This window comes from Carica papaya, chromosome 7, assembly GCF_054855325.1.
Source record: "Carica papaya isolate Zhongbai chromosome 7, ASM5485532v1, whole genome shotgun sequence".
Taxonomy (NCBI): Eukaryota; Viridiplantae; Streptophyta; class Magnoliopsida; order Brassicales; family Caricaceae; genus Carica; species Carica papaya.
In genome coordinates, this window is record NC_142315.1 from 11,931,734 (window position 1) to 11,949,864 (window position 18,131).

Here is an 18,131-nt window from a genome sequence, read left to right on the forward strand (position 1 = left end):
TTTACGGGGCACCAAACAAGCTGGAGGGAAGAGATATTGTTTTAGGTAAAACGTGTTCATTTAACGGGCACCAAATAGGTTAGAGGAAAACACAGTTTTAGCTAAAAATCTCAAACGAGGTTGTGTTAGTATTTCTAAAGTTAAAAATTAATTATTAGTTATACTTTTCATGCTTAATGAATTAACTTATTTATATCTTTAATTTCGTAATTATAAATTTTATATCAGTTAATAAAAAATAATTTTATAAGAATTTTTATTTTTATTTGTTAATATATAGAATTAATTTAAAATTAGAATATTGATTTAATGAGTTTTTTTTTTGTGTACTTATTTTGTTTTATATAACTAAACTTTAATCTACCTTACCTCAAAGATATTGATTTGCAATAATGATTTACTAAAAGAATTTGCAATAGTGGCAAAAAATATTCTGCTTTATTTTTTGAATTACTGATGATATTTATAAGTTTATTGCCACTGCATTTGAAAGATTCTTGAACACAACGATTGTTTTGGTTTTTGAAAATAAATTTTGTATCAAAGAACTCTTTATTTCGATTTTTAGTTTTAATGAATAGAAAAAGAGAAAAGATTTAAAATTGGAGATAAAAGGAGAAATATTTTAATTAATGAGTTAACTTAGATTGGCACATACGTGGCATTAAAATTTAGTCTAAATTTGACTTTCATTAACATTATATTATTTTAAAAAATAAAAAATAAAAAATACTTTTTCTATTTAAATATTTAATTATGTGAATTCAATGTGCATATATTATATAATATCTGATGATTGTATTTGTTTTAATTTTTATTTTATTTTATTTCGTTTTTTTATCTGTAATATTCGTATAAAATTTGCTATATAATATCTAAATACAAATAATTTGTTTAATTTTATTCCTACGTCTATTTCAATTTTTTTTTTAAGATGGATTTAATTCATATATTAATTTTTATATATTAGATAATTATAATTTCATAATAAAATGAGAATATATTAAACAATATAAACAGTGGGGTGATGTTCAGAAAATATATTTACAAAAGGCGCTTCTCTCTCTCTTTATTCAAGCCCAAATAAAATGGAAGTTGCATGTCCATTGCCCGGCAGGTACGAATCAACCTCTCTTCTCTGCATCCAAATTTTCACCGCTTCTTTTCTTCTACTTAAAGCCCTGTTCTTCCTCTTCTTCTCCTCTTCATTTTACTCTTCCCATAATCAATTACATGATGTCTCCTCTACATCATTCAGCTCCATAGCCATTTCGATAGAAAGAAACTCCTCGCTCGCTTTCGCTTTCGCTTATACCCAGTGAAGAAAACAAAGTCGAACTCCATCCGAGGATCCTCCCGCTTCCAACCCATTAGACTCGTCAGTTCCCATCTATTACCCTATCAAAACCCTCGAAGAGCTCGCCTCGCGATCTTATTTCGATTCATTTCACTACCCGTTTAACAAGTCGTCCGTATGATACCAGGTAAATCATCTTTTCCCTCAATGGAACTGATCTGGTGCACATCTAGGCTACAAATCCCGGGTTACTGGAGTGGATCTCAGCCAAACTACTGTTTGCTTGTATTAGAATAATATAGATGTCCAGTATGTGATTAAAGAAAACCATAAAAACTTTTAGATGCAAAGTCTACAACATCAAATAATTGTTTAATCGACATAGACATAATTATCTTCTAGAGTTATAAAAACTGCAAAAACTCCAAGTGCCCTCCTGCCATTTGACAAACCAGTACTTGCTGCTTTATTAGACTACATGGAAAATGAAACAAAATATATGAAAGGTTGAAAGCTTGAAGATTGTTAAACAATTGTTTCTTGAAAGATTTTATAAACAAATTTCAATTGTATGAAGTTGTATAAAAGAAAGGCAATGCTCAGTAAATAATCACAAATAAGTGCATACTTATTTTGAGTTGTCTGAAAATCAGGGGGTTGGTTGTTCTCATAGATCAATCCCGGAGCAAATATAGCAGTTGATACGTTATCCTTATTCAACACATCAAGTTCAACATGTTTCTAATGAATTTCCCTATATTCTATGGATTTACTAGATTAAGAATGAACTTTATAACATAAAGGGAGAAAAAGAACATACAAAACTTAAACAGATTAATAAACATGATAATTTACTTGATGTAATCAAAGTAAGCTCATATGATAACAACCATGCATTTCTTAACTCCTCTTGAACATCCGTAATTTATCAAAAAAGAAAAAGTTCATGTTCTATGAAACTGCATCTCATGATTGGACTTAGTAAAACCAATAGATCTTAAGTAGTCGTAACAGTTTAGCTTTGTGGCAGCCAAGGTCCTACGATGGATGTGTACAACATGTGTGTGTGTGTGTGTGTATAAATAGTGTACAACAATTTTGATTTTTCTTTCTAACAGATAATCTTTATAGAATGAAACCGTTGGCAAATTTCAATAGGTAGCATTATTGTTTCTTAAGAAAAATATTATACACACTATAAAATCTCCAAGCATGGACCAAAGAGATAGAAATTAAAGAAGAAATCTTATTATAGCCATATACATAGAAGCATACTCATGAGACATATGTTTCATTGTCCACCATCGTAACTGCCCCTTCTAAATATATCAATTCCCATGTAAACATCAAATTTTTTATCTCCATCAGGATATGCTAAAAGCTTTGGGCCATCTTTTTGCATGATGTAAACAAAATTCTGTGAGGCAAAAAAAAATATTTTCATGAGAAGATGAAGAATAAGGCATAACTTTCCATGTATAGTTTACAAATATGCCATCACAAGCATCAAAGAACAGTGTATTGTTTTCATTCAGTTAATTTTCTAGTTAAGCTCTCATTTGATTGTAACGCTATCATACCTGCCTAAATTAATTTCATAACAAAGTATTCAATCAAAATACATCTAAAATATTTTCTAGTAGCAATTTAAATTTTTAGGATAAAAAATGACAAAGAAAAATGTTGAAATTTTGTGTTAAAGGTAAAAGTTCATGACACTTATCAGATCACCATAGATCTAGCTATTATGAAAGTGGTCTTGGTTAGATGATTGACAAATTCTTCTAAATTAAGGATTTGCTCTACATCAAATTTATTCTCTAAATTGAGTTGTGAGTAACAATTATGATGTTAACTACAAAAGAAATTATGATTGTTGAATTTCGTAGAAAATATAACAATAATAACAATAACTGTTATAAATTTTGTTTCCTTTTGCTCCTCTCCCTTTCACAAGAGAAAAAAATATCAATTGAGATATTAATTTACATAGAAACCAAAAAGCATGAGGACACAACATACAGAGCCTACCTAGCTGAGGAATTCAAAATAAATGCTAGGACAAAACCTATGGGAAATGCGAGAAAATAAAAAATCCATGTAGATCTATAGAAATATACCAACCATCCATCAAATCCCAAAGTACTTGCATGCTCAGCTAAGCACTCGACGTACATTTGTGCAAACTCTTTACTTTCAAGTAAAGTATTGCAAATAATTGTTACAATAGAAGTTTAAATGATAGTAAAATAAACGTCCCATTCAAATCCAAATAAACATCAATTTTTAACAATAATATAAACGCTCAAATTGCTTCACTTTAACTGACTCGTTATTGCCAACATAGATGTATCTAGCACCATCACTTGGTTTTCGACAACTCAAGCAAGCTAACATACACACTGATGTGAATTATAGCACCAGAATCGATCCACCACTTGTATTTTATTCAAAATTATGCCAAAATTATTCCTTACAAGAAAAAAAAAAGTCCAAAATATCCTTAAAATTGAACCCTAAAAAAATAAAATAATTTTATTTTTTATTTTTTTGCTAATCAATGTCAGTAGTTGACCGTTGACTGGCCAAAACTGTTAATTATTGACCGGTCAACTCGTTGACCTTGATCGGGTTGGGTCTGAACTGTGTTGATTAATTGGGTCATTTCTTAAGCCCACATGAATGGGGGCCTCCCCTATCCCTTTTTTTTTTGTTTTTTTTTCTTCTTCGGCCTCGAGCTTGAGCCCGAAGCTTAGCCCAGCATTGGCACGTTGGGCCGGTACTGGCGGCTTGGATCCAACCTGAATCCGAGCCTAAATCTGAAGAAAACCTAATTTTTGTTTTTCTTCTCTTTTTTCTTTGATATAACTTGAAGGAGAGAGGGCGTAGGTTGTTCGGCTGCCATGCTGCAACCCCTTCGAAGTCATTCGTGATGCTGCTGCCAGACGACTGCGGTCTCCTCACTGACGCGATTGCAGGACCATGCCGGTCCCGACGGTGGCAGCAATCCGAAGCTGAAACTGTGAGGCTGCCACTTCTTCTTCTTTCTTCTTCCCTTATGCAGCTTTTCGATTCTTCTTTTTCTCCTTATGCGATGATTTTTGGGCGTCGCTTCTTTTGCCTTTCCTGCGGCCAAAGGCCATTTCAACTACTCTGACGCTTTACTTCACCTTCCAGCTTAAGCCTGCAAGGCCGTGCAGCCAAAACCCAAAAAAAATCCAGAATTTTGTATTTTCAAAATTCTGTATCCAAAATATACTGCAAGATTTGAGTCTTCAATTAGAAAAAAAAAATGGATCTCAAAAATTCAATATGAAGTGGCTCTAACACCACTTATATGAATTTAAAAAAAAAAACTAAATTTGAATTTAAAACATATTAATATCGAATTATTGAAATTAGATTTAGTAACGGAAGTATATTTGAATCCATAATAGAAAAAATTTGTATGTTATGCGGTTAATCTTCTAAATTATCACGTTGTATTGTATTTTAGAGTTCTTACACTCTTTTTATTTTTGGTGATATGATAACAAAATTAAAAAATTTTTAGGGGTGATCTTGAGAATCATAATTATCTATTTATATTCTTAAATTTTTATTATTTTTAATTTAATTTATTATTAAATTAAAAATAATCTTTTTAGTTTCTACACATAAAAATAAAATTATAAATTTTAATTTAATGTATTAAAATTTAATATTTTTTTAATTTTAACTTATTACTTTTAAATAGATCTAATTAAATTGGTAGTCATTCATGCACAATAAATCAATATATAAGTCTACACAATTAATTAAAATTTAATAATTATTGTCTTAGAAACTAGCTAATGTATTTGATGATTTATTTATATAAAAGAAGTTCTCGACTCTTTTTTGATTGATTATTTTTTGAACAAAATGATTGTTTTTTAAGTTAGTTAATGAAATATTTTTTTTTGGAATCATTTCTTCCTCGGTGAAATAATTTGTTTTATTTATAAAGAAATGTTACAAATAAATATATAATTTTAAATTATTTATTGAGAAACACAAAAGAAACAAAAAAAAAAAAATTCCATAATCTAATAATAAATGAAATAAACAAATTATTTAAGATAAAATATTATCTGTCTCAATGGAAAAAAATGAAAAAATTTCAGGAAAACTGATAAGCGCAATATTTGTAAAAAGCAATTTTATAATAATTAAGTATTTGTGTTTTTTTTTGTATATTGTCTAATTAATAATAGATATTAATTTAATTTATAATAAAATATACATTTTTAAAATTATTATATATGCAGAAAAATTTTCTTAATCCTAACTTCGTTAATGGAGTTCGCTAAAGGTAGGTTTTAAACTTTTTAATCCTACCCTCACCCATGTCAAAGACTAAAGGAAAGGATAGTTTGGTCAAATCATTCCTTCTTTCTTCCTCTGCGAGTTAAAAACTAAATAAAATCGATAGCTTTGGGTATCTTGGGGACAAAGCTTTCTTCCTTATCATACAGCGAGCAGAATTCACTCTCTGCAGCGGAAGTACGAGTCCTGAAAGCCCTTTCTAACAAAGATGAGTAGAGGAAGCGGAGGCGGGTACGATCGACACATCACCATCTTCTCACCCGAAGGTCGTCTCTATCAAGTAGGTTAGTATCCAATTTCCCATTTCTTACATATTGCCTTTTCCTTTTTGGTATTTTCCCCTCACTTCATCAGCCACCAAACTGAGCATTGGTTATGTTATGGAACAGAGTACGCCTTCAAGGCCGTGAAGGCGGCCGGGATCACTTCGATTGGAGTTCGCGGAAAGGATTCTGTATGTGTTGTTACGCAGAAAAAAGTTCCGGTGAGTTTTTTGTTTTTGGTTTTTATTATGCTCAGATTTGGGCTCTTCTTTACTTTTTGGACTAGGGTTTTAATGGGTTTTGATTAATTTGGATTACCGTTTGAATACATTGGGCAGGACAAGCTCTTGGATCAGAGTAGTGTAACTCATCTTTTCCCTATAACAAACTTCCTTGGATTGTTAGCTACTGGCATGACAGGTTTGTCTCTTTAGCTCCCATTTCCTTTGTTTTACTGTGCGCCTGAGAATTTATTTTTGGGTAAATGTTACTGAAGGGTAGAGTTTTTTATTATATAGCCTGTTCGACTGTTTTCAGTTAATTCCTACTGATCCCCATTAACCCCCGGTTACCCAAGCATTATAACCTCTTTTAACTCTCTGTTATCCGACGCCAATCCCAAATTGAGATAATTTAATCTCAAAATTTGGTTAGAGGGTTTGTAGTTCATTTAATGTTATATATTATATATTTCCAAATTATTTACTGTTATTTTTCAGTATTTACAAAATGTAGAGTGATATATTTGTCTTATTTGGCAAATCCCTGCCTTTTTAATAGAAGAAAAGGAATATCATTATGAGGCAAGGCACCAAGGGGGAGCCATCTATGTAAAAGACATTTTCAAAATAGAAACAAAACGGCAAAAACTTTCTTAAATTCACAATGTTAAAGAATGGCATGCTCTGCAATCAAAGACACAGGATGAAACCAGCAATCTCTAATTCTATAAAAGGGAGAGCAAATGACCTAAAAGATGTATTGTTCCTTTCTTTGAAATGAACCAAAAAATAGAAATAGGAATGAGCTTAGGGAGTTTTCTCCTAGATTTTACACACCTTAAATGCCTGATTAAGCTTATAATTTCAGCTCAGCCGACCTAGACGCCCAAGTCAAGTTTAGAGGCCTATCACAGAGTCCCAAAAACTTTAGCCTTTACATGCTAAAGGGGATTGTTAGGGCTTCATACTACTGCAAATACATGATCTTTCCCATCTTCTAAAGTTATTCATGGTCAGAATTCTGCTCCAAGCTACTTCCCTGAAAGAAAAAAAAGCTATCAGGAGAGAAGCCTTGTTTTTCCATATTTGCTTTCTAGGAAATGTTTGAACGATTGTGTCTTGAGAGCCGAAGTTGTGGTACATGGATTTCATTGAGAACTTCCCATCATCAGTATGGCGCCACACTGGACAATCATCTTTAGAGGTCTCAACCAACACTTGGATGAAAGCACCATCAACTCCAAAGGCTCTATTCTCCCTGTTATTGATGTTTCTATTGAGTTTAATTTTCCAAGTTGCTTGATTAGTGGGTTTAAAATGTAAAAACAGTCACTTCCGTACAAGGGAACTGATCCTCAACAGAGTGTCACCACAACGCACCACTGATCCTCCTTAAAAATTCTTTCCTAATTCTCTTTACCTCTTTCAACCGAACAAGATAGGTTGAAAACTTCCTTTATCTTTTTTTTCTGTATTTATCTCCAAAAAAAACTATAATCTGTTCCATACTTTATTTTAGATTCTATTGTGTTTTGTGTTGCTCTAAACTCCAAATACAGTGTTATGGATTTATCTGATGCCTTTTCTTCTTCTTGAGAAGGAAAAGAGAGATGAATTATAGAGTACCAAGGGGTGCCACCTATATAGAAAAAGCACGAAGGTGCATATTTACTGAGAAGTAAAGATGTCAATTAAGTTTCTTTGAACTTCTGCCGAAAATAGCGGGTGGCCTCTGAGCAAAAAACAAAGAGTGTGGAAACAAGAGTGCCAAGCTCTACCAAAAGAAAAAAACGTATTGTCAAAAGCTCTTCAATTTCTTTCCTTTCAAATGATTCACAAAGTAGCTAAGGGGATAAGAGAAATAAGCTTCTTCATTCCTCTTATTCGTCAAGATGCCATGCCGAGCCCTATAATTCCTTGATACCAAAAGCAGCCATCATTGATTTTATAACATCACAAACCTCACATGATAAGAGAAAGGGCATCTTAACTTCAAATGATCTAGGGTCTCAATAAATATATTTACCCCAGTAACAACCATTCACCATGAGTTTGCCTTTCTTCATAACATTGTCAATAGTGAGGATGTCCCCATAGGTAGCTTTCCGAACAAAAAAAATGCTATTCTTGGTGAAGCATTAGTTGTTTTATTAGGTACAAAATTATTATATGAGAGTTTAAGTTTATTTTTTCAGCTGATGCAAGAACCTTGGTCCAACAAGCAAGGAATGAAGCAGCTGAGTTTCGATTCAGATATGGATATGAGATGCCTGTGGATGCGCTTGCTAAATGGTAAAGTATTTTGTGGTGAAAGTTAACCTAAGTTGGTTGATTTTGAGGCAGTATTCAATATACATGATGGATTTTGCCTGTATATTTGGTTAGAAATTCTTCTCAGAAACAGCTGACAAATGTTTGTTGTATTTAAGAACTGGTGTTAGATAGATTTTGGTTGTTAACTAATTTCTGCTACCAAATGTTGAAAGAAGCTGATATTACTGTCCCATGAGTTACAACAACATACTCCTAAGGTGTATTTTAAAGAATCTTGGCAGTAAGCATTTTAGGTATACATTTGGTTCATATGGTTTTGTACAGGAAACTTCATGTAGTAACTGATCATCCAACTTTACAATTACTTGAATGTCGATTTATTTTAATGCGGGACCATTGAAGTTTTATTTATTTATTTATTTTTTCATCTTTTGCTTACTGCAAAAGAAGCAGAACGTGTTACTTACTATGACATGTTTGATTCATATAGGATTGCAGACAAGTCTCAAATCTATACGCAACATGCTTATATGAGACCCCTTGGCGTAGGTAAATTTGTAGTCTCTTCAACATGTACTTTTGCTAATTGTAGTTTTAGCTTCCTGTGGCAGATGTTGGACTTATGTGTTCATATACATGTTTTTTACACACTTATTGATGTTCCAACCTGCACTAAGACGTTTTATCTTTTGTTGTGAAGTTGCAATGGTTTTGGGTATTGATGAAGAGAAAGGACCCCAACTCTTCAAATGTGATCCAGCTGGATTCTTTTACGGCCACAAGGTATGTTGAAGTGAATCACTCTAACACCCATGGATATGGATTCTTGGTGTTTTATAACATTCTTCTAAAAGTTTATGTTAAGACCATGGCTCATGACATTTTAACTTGTATGATACCATCAAACTAACATTTTTCAAGCTATAAGCTAAGGAGCAAATATATTTCAAATAATATAGTCCCTGCAATTTCAATAGTACCCACTTTATTTTATGTCCTAATTGAAGTTTTCTTGATCTATTCCTGGAATTTTTGCACTGGAATTTGGTTTCCTTTGTGCAGAAAAATTTCTTCTTTATTGAAATATCAATTCCTTTCTAACAACTTTAGGAGTGGAAATGATTAAAACATGAAAATCATCCAAACTCTAGATACCAGTTATGTTGTGGTAATTAAGTGCAAAAAATGTTTCTTAAAGAAAAAATCAAGTAAAAAATTGTGATCGGAGTTAAATGAGAATGGACCCAAGCAGGCGGTAGCATTGACCTATGCTTTGTGGACACTGAAGATTTTATTAACTTTGGTAGTATTTACCTGAAATTTATTCCTTTCTCCCACAAAAGTTGGGATGGATTCTCTGGTTTCAAATGCGATAAGCATATAAAAGCAAAGAGAGGATTGCTTAGTGAAAAGCTTGTTTTTTTTTTTTTTGAAATATAGTGAAAAGCTTGTTTTAGTTGCTTGTTAAACAAAAAATTGAATATTAAGTGTTATCTCGTTTGTCCAGGCAACCAGTGCTGGATCAAAGGATCAAGAGGCAATCAATTTCTTGGAGAAAAAAATGAAAAATGATCCTGCATTTTCTTATGAGGAAACAGTGCAGGTAACTTCCCTCTTATCTTGTCATTATGTTTGCACAAAAATTTGAAAATCTGTCAAACTTGAGAAGAGGAAGACAAACATGTATCTGGAAAATTCCATGAGAATATGCCATATGCCTGTGTAGAGCAGATTGTTTAGACCGAACATGAAGTTACTGTTTTCCTCATGCTTAATTATATTTTCTGAATATGCTTCCCAAATATGTTTGAATACGTGGGCCAATATTTTTTTGTTTATCTTTTTTTGTGGGTAAGGGGATGAAGAGATGAGGGAGTTGGGAAGTGGTGGGAGCTTGGAATAATGAGGCAGAGGAAATTTGACTCTAGTAGCTATGAGAAAGAACTTAGTATTATTCTTACAATTATGTATATTGGCAATTTTATTTCTTTGAAGCTTTGAAGTATAAGTTCTATGTTATTCAAGTTATGATAGTTTCAGGAATATTTTGGCATTTTTCTTGTTTTCGGTCGTGGCTATAATAGGAATCAGATCATGTCTATTATATTTATGAGCAGAACTAGGATTTTGTTTGGTGTCTAGGGAGTTTAAATTCTTCTTTTTCATATTAAGATTTCAAGTGTTAGGTGGCTAGGAATAAGTGGATCTTCCATGATCAGTCGACATCTTCCCACTAGCTTAGTGACAGGGTTTCTTTCTTGGGATCCCTCTGGGCCAAAGCTCATGGTTCTTTTATGAGTATAGCATCCCAATTGGGAGGCCATCATTTCTAGAGATTAAGGCTGCTGCTATACTTCTCTCTTGTTTTCTCTTTCCTCTGTTTTTTTGTTTGTTTTCATGGAGGATGCCTTATTCTCCATTTTTGTGTTTCCTTTCTCTCCTTTCTTTTTGATTGGAGTTTCTTCTTAATTAAAAAAAGAAGGATTTCAAGTGTTAATAATTTTTATGATTATACGGTTTTTCGTATTAGGTATTAGGTTTTTCCCCCCTACTATTGGTATTTTTTGGTCTGATGTTTTTTACTGGAGCATAACATATTGTGGGTTTTGGTTAAAAATGTAAAATTAAAGGGAGAATAAATATATGTATGAAATATTCATTTCAAATGATAATGATAATTTATAATTTAAAGCATAATAAAACAATAGTGATTTATAACATAAAATAATAAACTTACAAATAAGAACAGAAAATTAATAAATACATAAGATAACAATATGAAAATTAATAAATACATAAGATAACAATTGATATTTTTTGGTCTGATGTTTTTTACTGGAGCATAACTTATTGTGGGTTTTGGTTAAAAATGTAAAATTAAAGGGAGAAAAAAGATATGTATGAAATATTCATTTCAAATGATAATGATAATTTATAATTTAAAGCATAATAAAACAATAGTGATTTATAACATAAAATAATAAACTTACAAATAAGAACAGAAAATTAATAAATACATAAGATAACAATATGACAAAGGTGTTGGCAATTGCGCTACTGACGTGACGTGACCATCACTTGTGCCCCATACCTGGAAACTACCTAGTTGTGCTGACAATCAGATCTGATCATGTCACGAGCTGAAGTGATTGCGCTTTTATCACTAAAGTGACAATCAGCAATTGACCAAGGATAGTGCAATCCTGTAATGTTTTAAAGCTGGACTTGGGGTGTGGTTTAGTCAGTATCTCAAGCCTTACGATCATTGCAATGTGATATAGCTGTGATCACATGATGGTTGCAGTGAGATCACGACCACAACAAGATCCGGTCATAGTGTGGTTGTGTTTGTAGAGGATAGGTCTTGGTGGTAGCTTCACCTGATTCCAGTGTAGTAGTTGTAGGTGGTTTGAGTTATAATCCAGTTGCATAAGATGAATCAAACAAACTGGAGTAAGGTTACAAGGAGTTAATGAACTCATATAATATCTTTTTCAAAATACAATTCAACTAGTTAAAGAATTCTTTCAGCAGCTTGTGGTCTTTGCGATTATGTGATGCAGTCATGATAGTATGAAGAAATTGTTACTAGATGTGAATTATTTTTTAAATATGTTATTAGATGTGAAGTGTATTAAGTCATAAGAGGGTTTTGTTACATTTGAGACTTAAAAATGGAAATGAATCAGACAATAAATTGGTCAATATTAATTTTTTTTTAGCTTATAAGCTCTTTAAAACAAAAGTTGTTTCCCTGCAACTCTTTGTTTATGCTGTTGGGAGAGCTTATAAGCTATGTAGCTTAAAAGCTCTTACATATTTACCAAATGTGTAAAAAATTATATAATACTACTAAAGAGCTTATAAATTTTTGTTGACTAAAAAGTAAGCTGAGCTAATATGCTCGGAGTTTGATTTCTAAATTTGCTTGATGTTCATCAGCTATTGGTTACCCAGCACTATTCTCTTAATACATCCTAGGGGTACCATTAAGAGCCTTAAACAACACTTTAACCTAAGTTGGCAAATTATCTCAATCTTTTGGGAGCAGAGGGGAAGTATTATCAACAAGAGGGCATGGGGTTGCTTGGTACTGCCCAAGTACAAAAACTCTACAGATTAGTCAAAATGTATGTAGGGCTATTCCTGAAGCTTTCAGCAGAAATAAGAGGATGACTCGTAAAAGGAAAACCCAGAGTCTGGAACAAAAAACTTGATTCTAATAAAGGGGTAATTGGTGCTGCCAAAGCCCTTTTGGTCCTCTCCCTCCAAATAACCATCAAGGTAGCAAAGGGGCTAAGAAAAATGAGTTTCTCTCTACGTATATAACCCCATATTCCTTGCCAGTTGCCTTCCCCAAATCTCTTCAACTACCGAACACCTCATCACCCTACTGAAACCAAGAAAGTCAAGGCAACATGCTTTAGTGGAAAGGAGAAAAATCATTGCAAAAGGAGGTGGTTCAATAGTTTGATTGCTCTCTTACACTAAGAACACCTATCAACAATTATCTTCCATCCCCTTTTATTGGAGAGTTGTTAACATTGAGAATTTTCCCTCACTTTTCTCTCAAGCAAAAAAAAGGGAGAAGCATTAAGCTTCAATGATCAGGGAAAAAAAGAGCCACATGCAAATAGTAGGACTTCGAAAAACATTTCCCACCGAAAGGACCACTAGAATCCAACTTCAAAGTCAGGCTTATCATTCCCCTCATAATTTTTTTTTTGAAATAATTATTCCTGTCCTAATAACCTTAAAGAGAGGGTGGTGGATGAGATTAACGTACGCATCAACTTTGCAGTCATAAGGTTCCTCACAAGATCCATATCCCACCATCCTATACTAGAAGAGAATATGTTGCCCATGGTGTCATTCTTGTATCTAGCCAAGGAGAACACAATGAGGAAATGCTAACACAAAAGTCCCCTCTCAGTCTAATCATCCGACTAAAACCACACCCTTGCACCCAAAACCAACCCCGGGCAAATGCAACCATATCCCAATCAGAATTAGTTTTCTTCTGAAGACCCAAGCTATGTGGAGTTCTAGATTGCCGGACCCTCCAATCCCTTGCATCAGACCCAAACTGGGTCCTAATCACCTTCCGCCACATTCTATCCTCACTATTCATGAATCTTCAACAAGTGGTCTAGTGCCAAGTCCCCTTGGAAATGGGGGATTAACAGAGTCCTAATTCATTCAATGAAACTTCCTTTGTTCCTTAGGATAATCTCACATAAAGGAGCACTAAAGTGCCTTCGACTTTGTTGCCACACTAGCTGATATTGTGAAAAAGGACAAATAGTAGATGGGCAGGTTAGGCAATATACATTTAGTGATAGTTCACGTCAACCCTCTTTAACATAAAACACCTCAGTCTCTTCCTAAATCTTTACACCACAATACCTTTCCAAATATGGGCACGGCAGGCTCCCACGTGACTCTTTAAGGTTTGCCAAAGGGGTGATCACGAGGAAGATGCCAGCAAAATCCTCTATATTCAATTCCTCCCTGCGAGAAACCAATTATGATTTTAAATAAGTTGACCTTAAGTTCACAAATAACTTGAAAGCAAAAGAGTATGCGTCTTATTTTAAGGAGAATCTTATTATTGGACTTGCAATATCAACAATTTTCGTTATCAAAAAGCAAATTGTATCTCCTCCATTGCCTTCGTTCCTTCTGTTACAACCTACCCTTGAAATAAGTGTCAAAGTTCGTGGCTTGAACAACCAATCTGTCAAGGATCCTCATAACAATGATGAAAAGAAGAGGTGAGCGGGAATTCCCTTACCATTAGTCCCCAAAGGCCTTGAACTAGAGGGGCTGCTATTAACAATAACTGCAAAGGAGGTGGAAGAAATACAAGTCTTCATCCTTAAACACCTTTTGTTTCTTAACCCAAGTTGGAAGGGAATGCATCTTAACTATTGACAGGTTGATGAGAAGGGGTACAACTATGGTGAATGGGCGCTACCAATGTGAAAGAGCTGCAGAGACTTGTAACCATATTCTCCTTTGGTGCCTTGTAGTTTATGATTTACGGACTATGATGTATGATCTTCTTGGTATTAAGTGGCTGATTGCAGGGTCAGTGAGGGAGGAACTATGGGCTTGGAAGGGGTTGTGTAACAAGAAAAAACTTGTAAAGCTTATCCCGTTAACTATTTTTTGGGTAATTTGGAAAGAGCGTAATAGTAAGGCTTTTGATGGTATAGAGGGTGAGATGACAAGAATTAAGGATAGATGACTTCATTTCTTTGGCTCGTTGATTTTGGGTTATGACATATATAGGTGGGAAGATTTTGGGAATGTCATAGATACTATTACTACTTTGTAAATATTTTGTACGTAGGTGGCACCCCTTTTGGTGCCTATTAATAAACTTTCACACTTTATTTAAAAAGAAATCTCTTAACCCAAAGTTTCATCAGCATATAGAACAAGAAGCTTAGAGACACATGGTTGTAAGGCTTCAACACATCAAGTTTGTTGACTAAACCCTCCATACCATTTGTTTGCATAAAGTTGACCATGTTATTAGCAATCTTCTCAACATCCATGGTTTGTATCTTCAGCAAAAGCTTTCTAAAACTCCCTCATGACACTTCCCACCAGCTCTCCTGCAGTTTTGGTTAAAACCTTAGTGATGAGTTTGTATGCACAACTTTTCAAGCTCAGAGGTACCTTAAGCTTTAAGATGAGCACCAAGAAGGAAGGGTACACCTAGAGGCAAAGGACCCTTTTTCGAAGTCTGCGAGTATCTCCATAAGGACTTTGATTGGTAGTTTCTTAAAGAAAATTTGCTTTTAGTTTTTCTAATTAGAAGTTTTCTATTCTCAGCAAAGGACTTTTTGTTAAAGTCAGAAAACATCTCCATAAAGACTTTGATTGGTAGTTTCTTCTAGAAAACTTGCTTTTAATTGTTGTATTTAGAAGTTTTTTATTCTTAAAAGTAATATTAGTCTTTGGTAAATTTCTTTTGATAAAATATTTTTGAGATGCTACAGAGAATATTTATGTTTGATAACAATATATTTAAAAATATTTTGAGAATTCAACTAAAATACTTACTGTATTTCGGGAAAACTTCAATGTTTCTAGAAGTTAAAATGTGTTGATATATATACATAATTAATCTTTTGGAAAGACTATAGGTATATCTGGTAAGAAACTAAAACTCATTAATGACTTTTTTTTTCCTTGACATAGAAGCAAATTTTGTTACTTTGACAAAGTAACCACATGATAGCTGTGGGAGCGGCTAAAGTTTCTCTTTTCAATAGAATTTTCTTTAGGAAAAGAATTAAAAAATACAGTAGTAAAAATTAATTTTCTAAAAATTGTGCTTTAAGAAAGAAACAACACAGGAAGCAGACTGAATGGAGCCAAACTCTCTTTTAACCATTGTTTAACTCTACTCATATTTTCATTTCTATGATGATTTATTTGTATTATCCTCTGTTGATGTGTATTTTTTTTCCTCTATCTATTTTATAAAGAAAGCTATATCTTCACTAAAATATTTTTTGTGAGCTCTCTCTAAACATAAACTATAAATTGAATGCTATCAAATTAGGGGGATTCAATGGTATGTGAAGCTGATAAAGTTCTTTTTGATTAGAGTGAAAGTAGGTTTCGTTGGTGTTTGTCCATATGTGTGGGTTTTAAATGATTTCCTAAGCAAGATTATGATATGCAAAATGGTTGTTCCATGGAATCGAAAACTAGTACCTGCATTTAGCATATATTTGTACACACACACACACATAACACATATACAACTTGTAGTAGCATTTAGCATAAAGTGTATTGAAGTGACATTATCTGAATTCCTAATTTTTGCTTCATTTCCAAAATTGTGTAGACCGCTATCTCTGCCCTGCAATCTGTTCTTCAAGAGGATTTCAAGGCGACTGAGATTGAGGTGATGAGGTTTCTGTTTATCATGAGTCATTCTCTGCCAATATTTAGATCAAAATTTTCTGTTTATCACTTCTTGACAATGCAGTTCCTCCCCAATGCAGAATTATTTTTTAGAAATGAAAAATCATACAGTTTTCTTAATATCCAGATTATTTGGCTAATACTCAATTTGGACTTGCAGAATATTGTGAAACAAGTGAATTTGATGGGATATATTTAATTTGTGGAATTACTATTAACAAGGGAATTTGATAGGACACAGTTCATTCTTATTATTCAATTTGTGGCATTGCTCTAGCTATTACAAGTAGAGTTTTCTGAATTAGTTCTGGTAGAATTTATATTTTTATCATGGAAAAAGACAATGTGAATCATCCTGTTGTATTATTAGAGCTGGAAATATTGAACCTACTTCTGGAGCTAAAATGTATCTTTCCTGACATTTACTGACATGAATCTAATGACTTTGGCAGGTAGGGGTGGTGAGAACAGAAAATCCTGTTTTTCACGTGTTGTCAACTGAAGAAATCGATGAGCACTTGACGGCCATTAGTGAGCGTGACTGATTAAAATGCTTGATTGGGGAAATGTTGCTATTAATTGAACCTGCAAAATATACATTTGGTTGATCTCAGGGTTCTTTTGTTGGTTGTTTAAACTAAAATTCTCCTGTCGTTTCTCTGCCTTTTTAAGGGGTATTAAATGCATGTGCTAGAATTATTTTGCTGCTCTTGGCAGATATTTCCAGGCTTCACATTTTTATCTATTTTTTTGAACTAAAAAGGAAAAGAAAACGTCACCCGAGGTGGCCGATGGTTATACAGGCTCAAGTGAAGTAGGAGGGAGTATAGGTCGTCAGGGCATTGCTCCAACCAAATGGAGTTATCGTGGAGATAGTGCACCTTTTGGACGAGCCAGTATGTGCATATGTTGGCCTCACGGATAACATGGGAGATGCAGACTTCCCAATCGCTGGATAAGATGTTCCTGATTTGCGTTTTGTGGTGCATGTCAAAAGGGCCGTGCCAGTCTCCGTGCTCTAAAAGTGAGCAAGGAATATGGAGTCAACTCCCTGGATAAGGTTTTTAATCCCGTTGTCCTAGGTTAATTTAGCCCCTCTAAAGCTCCAGTAACTTTAGCAGCCATAGGGCGATCTTGACTAAAGTAGCTCGTAAATCCTACCACCTAACGCTCTTGATTGTTGCAAAGAAGGCTACTATCAGTGACACTGCTGGGGCTATGAGCTGAAACATGATCCATCCGTCCATAAGCTGATCAATCGGTGTTGATGGCTAGTGGTAAATGATTTAAACTTGCAATCGTATAGATATTTGGCAAAAGACGGATACTTGTTACCCACTAGAGTGCAAATGAAGTAATATTAGAAAAGAACAAATCTTGGGCTAAAATATTTGCAGTATGAGATGAAAATATTTGAGCAAACAATTAATAAGAATCATGATGTTCAAATTTTGTGCTTCAATCACACGTATCTGAAGTAGAGGTTAGAAGTTGGTCACAAGAAACAAGAATTTGAAAAGTAAGAGTTTTCATTTCCTCATGCATTCATACAGATATATACAGCTGGGTATGTATACAGGCCGGAGAGTCATAAACCTAAAGACAAGCATCCAAACAAATCCCAGTTAAAAGAAGAATGTATAAGTTGATAGAAATAGCAGGCAAAACGTGGTGAAGCTATCGGTCCCCCCAACAATAGCAAAAGATTCCCCTGGTTGTGTGTGTATAATTAGGAAAATTGACATTCTTATCTTTTAAAGTGGTCCTAATTAATTTGAAGAA

At 33.6% G+C, this 18,131-nt stretch overlaps 1 protein-coding gene across 1 annotated transcript; it reads left to right on the forward strand.

Annotated features, from left to right (window-relative positions):
• The first annotated feature begins 5,726 nt into the window (after window positions 1–5,726).
• On the forward strand, window positions 5,727–17,069 carry PAA2 (20S proteasome subunit PAA2). The gene is made up of 9 exons (XM_088207260.1): window positions 5,727–5,928; window positions 6,034–6,128; window positions 6,246–6,327; window positions 8,324–8,420; window positions 8,893–8,951; window positions 9,103–9,185; window positions 9,910–10,005; window positions 16,270–16,329; window positions 16,802–17,069. Exons 1-9 carry the CDS (start codon window positions 5,853–5,855, stop codon window positions 16,892–16,894), a joined length of 741 nt encoding a protein of 246 aa, XP_088063386.1. The 5' UTR covers window positions 5,727–5,852; the 3' UTR covers window positions 16,895–17,069.
• Window positions 17,070–18,131: the final 1,062 nt, after the last annotated feature.

Coding starts and splice junctions, on each gene's coding strand:
- PAA2 (XM_088207260.1), top strand. CDS start 5,853: ATGAGTAGAGGAAGCGGAGGCGGGTACGATCGACACATCACCATCTTC. Junction 8,952..9,102: donor TATGAGACCCCTTGGCGTAG/GTAAATTTGTAG, acceptor TTTGTTGTGAAG/TTGCAATGGTTTTGGGTATT. Junction 16,330..16,801: donor TCAAGGCGACTGAGATTGAG/GTGATGAGGTTT, acceptor TGACTTTGGCAG/GTAGGGGTGGTGAGAACAGA.